At 53.2% G+C, this 7,509-nt stretch overlaps 2 protein-coding genes across 2 annotated transcripts; both read left to right on the top strand.

Moving 5' to 3' along the window:
- Window positions 1-3,671: 3,671 nt before the first annotated feature.
- Window positions 3,672-5,018, top strand: MIND_01338900 (uncharacterized protein; the record flags this gene model as incomplete). The annotated part of the gene is made up of 8 exons (XM_037369834.1): window positions 3,672-3,703; window positions 3,750-3,835; window positions 3,884-3,987; window positions 4,044-4,109; window positions 4,156-4,220; window positions 4,268-4,402; window positions 4,454-4,848; window positions 4,903-5,018. The coding sequence occupies 8 exons, from the start codon at window positions 3,672-3,674 to the stop codon at window positions 5,016-5,018; spliced, it is 999 nt and encodes a 332-aa protein (XP_037213830.1).
- A 205-nt stretch (window positions 5,019-5,223) lies between these two features.
- MIND_01338800 (uncharacterized protein) lies at window positions 5,224-6,845 on the top strand (the record flags this gene model as incomplete). Its single annotated transcript, XM_037369833.1, has 3 exons — window positions 5,224-6,357; window positions 6,423-6,711; window positions 6,772-6,845. The coding sequence occupies 3 exons, from the start codon at window positions 5,224-5,226 to the stop codon at window positions 6,843-6,845; spliced, it is 1,497 nt and encodes a 498-aa protein (XP_037213829.1).
- Between the last annotated feature and the right edge of the window lie 664 nt (window positions 6,846-7,509).

Below are 7,509 nucleotides of genomic sequence, written 5' to 3'. Positions count from 1 at the left end.
AAACCGCCAGGCGTCTTGGGGGCGGCTGACTTAATCAGCTTGGCCCGGACCAGGGCCTTGTATTGACGGAAGGCCCGGGTGCGCCAGCTAAGGTAATCCCGGAGGTCCGGGGGGTCGTTCGAGGACGTGATTCCGTTATTGATCAAGGGGTCAAGTCCGTGGCGGAACTTGGTCACCTTGACCAGCGCGTCTTGAATCCGGCGAGGTCCATCAGGTCCTCGAAGTCATCGGTGTACTGGTAGACATCCTTTGTACCCATGTGATAGGCGGAAGTCTCCAGCTTGGAGAGCGTGATCTTGCTCGTTCTCCTCGACGAACCGGAGTCGAAACTCGGAAACAAACGAGCCCCAGGACGGAAACGGAAACGGGGCTTTGCTTCCGTGGCGCTCCGCCCATTGCTGAGCGGGTCCTTCTGCCATAAACGACATGGCATAGCGGACAGCCTTTTCCTCGCCGCCTCTCCGTTGACCACGAAGGCCTCAGGGGCAAGGCGGGCGTAGGTGCGGACCGCGTAAAGGAACGCGCGCCCGTTTCCGGTCGCCGTTGAAGGTGAACGGGGGGTTTGGTCGCAAGACCAATTTTGAGGCGAGGTTGATGTCGCCAAAAAGGGCTTCGAGTCGCCCTGGACCGGAGTCGGAGTCGGAATCGACGTCTCCGGCGATGGTGTTTGGGGTCCGCCAGCATTATTAGCGGCGGCAGCGGCAGCGGAAGCCTGGTTGGTGAGTAAAGCAAGGGCCTCAGTTAGGCTATCGATTTTTGCCTCGAGTGAGTCCAGCCGGGCGTCTGCGGTAGGAGTGACTCCGGACGGCATGACGGGTGCGGGGACCACAGGAGTAGAGGAGGAGGGGACAAGTGGCAGGGGCGGTGACGAGGGCGGAACGGACTCGTACTCCGAGCCTGAGTCAGCGCCGAACCTGGCAATCTTGTCCGGTTGATCCCGTAGAGAGTTTCTTCTGCTGTAAGGGCAACCCCGGAGGCCTGAGATCAAGGTCCTAGCAGGGGAGGATCCAAAGCGTGAACATTGGTAAGCGAATACAAATGAAGCTGACCTAGCAGGGGAGGATCCAAAGAGAAGAAACTCTAAGGGTCCGCCTGCTAGGTAGCTGACTATATACTGCTTGTCCGTAGCTGCCGCTGTCGGGCACAGAAGGCTTGGGCGGCGTCGCAGGCGAGGTCCCAGGGCGACCGTCGGGAGGGCGTTGACGGATCGGTGATTGTGCGGGCGAGATGGAGGGCCGGACCGGAGTCGGAACCGGAGTCGGACCGGAATCGGGCGCGTCTCCGGGCCGAAAGGGAGGTTCCCCTGACAAGAACAGCTTAATAGAATGCTTCAAAGACAGCACCATTGGAAAGAATGCTGAAGTGAGTTACCTTAAATTTACTTGATTAAGTTTTGACAGTGTATAAAATTTAAGATTCATGTTCTTATTAACCTTATATGCACTAATAAGATTACTTTTACAATAGTTGATGGGGCTATAAAAGTTGTTAGGCTTGATTGTCTGCAAAAGTATACTGAAAGAAAGTTTTATTATATTGAAACTTTCTTCTAGCAGAATCATTTTATTTGCATTCATTATAATGAATAAATTGCCATAAATACTATCTTTTATTAATTATTATTACTAGGACATTATATTCTTATATCACTATATTATCATGCACTTGACATCAATATGGTTTGGCATGTGCATTCCAGCTGAGCAGACCTCCTATAATTCAGATAGAATCCCCTGGATCCAGATATTGGATTTTCTGGAAACTAATAGCTGGTAGAACTGTGAACACTTTGGTGGTGTCCAAACCTGGCTTTGCTTTGTGCTAGTGTGACAAATCTATGAATATCATCAAAGCATCACATTATGATACATTATAATTATAATCCAGTTTCATGCAAAATAGTGTACAAGCTCACTACACACCGGGGTTTCAGCCAAAAAATGGACCCCTAAGTAAAATTCATATATAAAAAATAATGGTCCAAAACAATAGCCTTTTTTGCTGCTTTGATTGATATGCAATAAAAGCTGCAAAAATTGTATTTGATTTACAAGGAATCAAGTTCTGTGTTGGGACATTGTCAAGTGTCGTGCAGAATAGAGGGGGTTTCTACTATAGCTAACAAGCCAGTAGCTGCCTGACACGAAAGAACACAAGACCAACCGGACCGGAGTGGAGTCGGAGCGGACAAGGTCCACGAGTGGAGTGAAGTCCGGTTGAAGGACAAGAGAATAGAGAAGACTTATTGGAGTCGTTCCGCACAGAGGAGGAGTGCAAGTAACGTTTATAATCAAGCTAAAGTACCGTAGCTACTTTAGCTGTTTAAATACTAATCTAAAGTAGAAAGGGAAGACCATAAGTAAGTACAAAGTATGGAGTGTATATAGAAAGTAACAAGCATAAGGACATACGGAGATGTAAGTAACAAGGCGAAGGACATACAGAGTACAAGGTCGCCGGAGCGACCAGATCGGATCGGGCCAGAGCCCGGCGGGCCGTGACCGGTCCACGGGCCGCAGCTCTTAACAAATACACGGATATGACAGACGTCAAATATAGCAGATATTGTGACTACCCCTTCCTGACCATGTTTTGCAGATAATAAGTGCACCTTATTTGAACCTGAATATTTGTCAAAACAATAGTGTCACATCATTATTACCCAATTTGTCATATATAAGGGTGATTTGTCATATATAATGGCAATTTGTCACTTCTAATATATCAGGTACACTTTGGTGCTGTCTCTGATTTTTGATATATATATATAGTCTTATATCTTGGGGCATATTTGGCACATTCATTTGCTCTAAATTGTAGCAACAAAATTGTTAGCTGATATTGACTTTGAGTTAAGTCCAATGTGACAACTTAATATATGCCCCAATTTCTTACAAATCAAGTCTACTTTCCTGGAGTTTTATTAGTGTGATATGTAATAAATAACTTAAAATAAGTAAGTACTGCATAAAAATGGCTCAGGCTGGCCGTGCACAAATGAAACAATATTAACTTGAATGAACTCCTTTGAGAAATCCTTCTTTGCTTGCAGTTCAAATGCGAAACTGTTGCCTTGGTTTAGTCAAGCCCTGTTATCGGTGATCAGTATTGATGATGGGAGAACTTACTCCAAGTTTCACGTTGGCCGCCTCGGAACCCGTAACTGTGCCAAGTTTACCCGCCCGCCAGTCGTTGCCTGTGTTGCTTGCGCCGCAGTGTTCAGGCACAAATCGTAAGGATCTGCACCTTCCATCTAATTAACTTGCAAGTGATGTGCACACCAATGATCGTCCGCTGATCGGCCGAAGTCGACAAGCCAAGCTGTCACGGATCACGTGCGGCCAGACCCTTGTCAACGAACCACCATCATCGAGGCGGAGTCACCCGCGCACGCCGTGCCACGCGTCGTGCCTGCCGCCCTGGCGCTACCTGTTCCAGCCCTTGCGCTCCGAGCAAGCGCTCCCTCGCCAATCGTTAGGTTTCGCGTTCCTTGCGAACACGATCGACCTAGGACCCTGGTGTAAGGGAGCGCGTGGACGACTAGTTCGTGTCGCATCGGCATCAATGTCTGGAGCTCAGGGGCCACAACCGCTTGCAGGGAATTGGTCTTGGGAAGAGGTTAAAGTGGCGCCAGGTGGGCAAAGGAGCGCTCCTGCTGGACCCACGTCGGAATGTCGTCGCCGGCGCTGCAAAGTTTCCTTGCGTGCGTATCCGCGCTCTGCCAGCTTCTGCGTAGTGACGCTTTTCAGGCCTGCACTCGTCGGCACATGGGCGAACTCGCTGGCGTACATGCTCGAGCTGGTGTTGGCGTGGCGGTATTACACGGGCAGGCGGCGTGCGTGGTCTTTCTTCTTCAACTTAGCTGTTGTCCAACATTTCCTAGATCACACCCGTCCGTCGAACAAAGGCCTCGCGCCATGGATTGTTGCATTGCAGCTGGTCGTAGACACCATGGGCACTGTCTTCAGCTGGGCCGCTGCCTATCTGGTACGTCTGCAGTGGTGAATGTTTTCACGATCACGACACTGACGACATCACTATAGGTACTGATAGTCCACTGGGGCGACGTCGCGTATCTGGCAAACAACCCATGGCCGCTACCTCTCTATGTCGGTCTACTGCGCCCTTTCTTCCATGTCCTGATGCAGTTCGAAGGTTATTTCTACCGGCCTCAGTGGGTATATCGAGCAGTTATATCTTATCCGCCGCTATGGAGCGTTGTGCGTCATTATCTTCTTTTTCCCCCTCCTTACCCACTCTGCCCCAGATCCAAGAACTACTTCATCTGCGCCGTTTTGGCACTCGGCGCCACCACTTCGATGGGAGCGGCAATTGGTGTTGGAGTCGTCACATTTATCCACCCTTCAATCACCGACCGCAAAATCGTGGTCCCCGTTACGTTGTGCGCCACTATGTTCTCCCACATATGTGTTCTCATCCTGACCCGCCACAGACTCTGGTTCATCAGCTCAGCGGTCGCCGACGCCGCCATCGCCTGTGCACTCGTCTTTCAACTGATTAAATACCAGTCTCCGTTCAAGCAGACCCAGCATGTCGTGCGGCGGCTGATCGTCTCCTCGGTCCAAACGGGGTCAGTCACGGGGCTCTTCACGACGCTGGCATTGGTCGGCTTCGTGGCGTGGCCAGACACGGCGATTACCCTCGCGTTTGGCTTCTTCCTCGGCCGCGTGTACGGCTGCACGCTGTTGTACAACCTCGTCTCCGTCCGCCGGGCGCGCGACGGGGGCGACACCACAGACCTTTCGGACGAGCGAATATCAGGCTCACGGTCGCGTGGACGCGAAGCCCGCGAAAGGGCGACAGCGCTGGACACGTTTGGCGGGATACGTGTGTACTTTCTATCGTTTTGTCTGCTTTACGCTGATGCCATTGCGCGGTCAGATGTGCACCAGATTGTGCAGGTCACGAAAGACACCGAAATCAGTCCAACCAAGGACGATGGCGATGATATTAGCACCCGGGATCATAAGCACCCCGCCATGGGGAGAGAGCTTTGACGGAGTTTCTATCTGATTATCTGTGCTTATACTAGTACAAATATTAATACTACTTAAAAGTTGAGGTCCTTGAAGTAGCTTTTGCAGCAGTGAGCCTGTAAAGAAGTTGTCGAGGAACTCCCTATCACCGTGACTGGCATGTGACTGGCATGTGAAGTCATCGTGACGGTTGCCACGTGGTCAGCACTTCTTGTCGCAAACCACCATGTCCCACGCGACGCCACCCGAGGTGTGGACCGAAGTGTTCAGTGGACTACCTGCTGCATCTCTGGCGGCCGTCGTGGCCACCAGCCGCGGCTTCGCGACCGTGGGGCGGCCCCTGCGGTTTGCGCGTTTTCTCTTGACGCCATATAGTCTGCTCGGCTATGCGGACAATCCGCTGCGCTACGAAGTGGAGACTGGGGACGCCTTTCGTTGTGCCACTGAGCGGCTAGACTTCTGGACATCGGAGGATATTGCGCCGCTCGTTCGCTCATGCCGCATCAGCACGTCAGACTCGTGGAGCGAATCGGAAGGTCCAACTCGGGTGACGGAGGATGAGACGGAGCTGGTCGTCCTCAACATGTTCTTTGCGCGGCTACAACGGTTTACGCACCTCAGATCCCTCGAGCTCGTTGACATATCACTTCCAGCAGATGCGTTGCGCAAAATTTCGGCGTTGCCAAAAATTTCGGCCATAGATATTCAGTGGAGTATAAAACGGCTGTCGCTGGATGCCTTATCGGCGCCGGTACCTCCGAGTCGAATAGAGAAGTTTTCTCTATTTGCGTATCCTCTGTTTGACTACTTCGGCCCGTTGCTGCCACTCTTGAACCCGGCGACACTCAAAGATCTCAGCCTGCGCTGCCCTCTGCTGTCCTGGACCGCCTCTCCGGAGAAAATCCCTACGTTTCCCGCCGTCTTCCGGCTGTACATTTTCCATGCATTCTCCACCGACTATCCCGTCTTCTATGCGCTGCTCCCCAAGTTTCCGCGTCTCGAGACGCTTGAGGTGGACATCGTGCACCCAGATGTCCTCGCGGACGTCCTTGCAGGGTGTCGGGCCATATTTAGCCATATCAAGAAGCTGTTCACCGCCTCGCATCGGCTGATAGCTCCGTTCCTGCAGCAGTCCCCGCGGCTACGAGTGCTCGTCTGCCCCGACACGGTGGAGAAAGAGCGCTTGTTCGCACCGTTGAGGGCGAACACGTGCCCGGCACTTGGAGCACTGTCCGTCCACCTCGAGGCCATTCGCCTGGCCGAACTCGCTCCGCTGTGGACGTGCTGTCCCAACCTCGCCCACCTCCAGATTTACTTTGAGGCCACTGTACGTGGGACCGGTGAGGATACCGACGACATCGTGCGTATCCTCCTCTTCCTTCTACCCACATGCGCCGCTCACGGAATCACTGGCACACTGCCTAGGCGATCGCATTTCTGAACATGCTTGCCGATGGCGGGTACCTCGGGCCAGCGCTCCGAACACTCGTGCTCGTGTGGCACTTCGTCGATCCGGATGGCGACACCACCGCCGTGAAGCCCGCTCGCTCGCCGGCGACGGCGGTACTTACATCCGCACGTGCGTTGATAGCGGAACGACATCCGGCCCTGACGGCGATCGGCCTTGACACCGGCACCTGCGTCTTGCAGTGGCGCGGACGGGCACACGATCGGTACACCGTCGTGGAAGAGTGCAGTGCAGCGTGGGAGGGCGGTGAGTAGCCGGGATGGCTTGCATCCGCGGACAGTGCTGAGTGGACTGATTCGCTCACAGAGGTGTTCCAAGATATCAAGATGAAGGTCCTGCGCATGTGGGAAGAGGTAGAGCGCGAGGAGCTAGGGATTTAAATCAAACAAGGGCACTGCATGTGTTACTAGGGATTCGAACTCCCCGCCACACAACTTGCATTTCGGCCTAAGTACATGACACCACGCCCCGACCAAGTACCCTGCCTGCGTTCATGCGAAAGACGATGGATAGATGCAAAGACGACGGGCGTTACAGAAAACCCCTGCGGCATCTGCTGACCTGCGAACTTCCTCAACAACGAACTTGAATGCAACAACTTGAGGCCGAAGCGCCGACTACGTTAGCAGGCGCGCGAACGGCTTGCCTGCCCGAGATCATCTTCGTCGTTTCCGGGGACGAGCAGATCAACCGATGCTCACGCGGATCGCACGGTTTCTTCTTCTTACAAACTTCTGTCGTTCCCACAGTCGCGCAGGTTCACGGCTGCAGGGCGTCACCCGCGGGCCGCTCGTGGGCAGTCGTGGATAGCACCGTGACGGACAGTGCCCGTTGCTAGGCAGGGCAGCAGAAAGGCGTGTCGGTGGGAAATTATGGGGCCTCACGATTACGGGGAAACGCTGCAGTGGCATGGTCTTCCATTGTCACGGTCCCGATCCGAACACGCTGGGGAAGCGTGGCTTCTTATTATCGATCTCCTTTGGTCCCCTGTTCCGTGGTGTTGTCCGCACTACTACTACTGATTTACCTCGCAGCCCCTCAACT

The sequence above is a fragment of the Mycena indigotica genome, assembly GCF_014461135.1.
Source record: "Mycena indigotica strain 171206Taipei chromosome Unknown Mind.scaff0015, whole genome shotgun sequence".
Classification (NCBI taxonomy): Eukaryota; Fungi; Basidiomycota; class Agaricomycetes; order Agaricales; family Mycenaceae; genus Mycena; species Mycena indigotica.
Note: the sequence above shows the minus strand (reverse complement) of the source record. Positions and strands in the feature narration are given on the sequence as shown.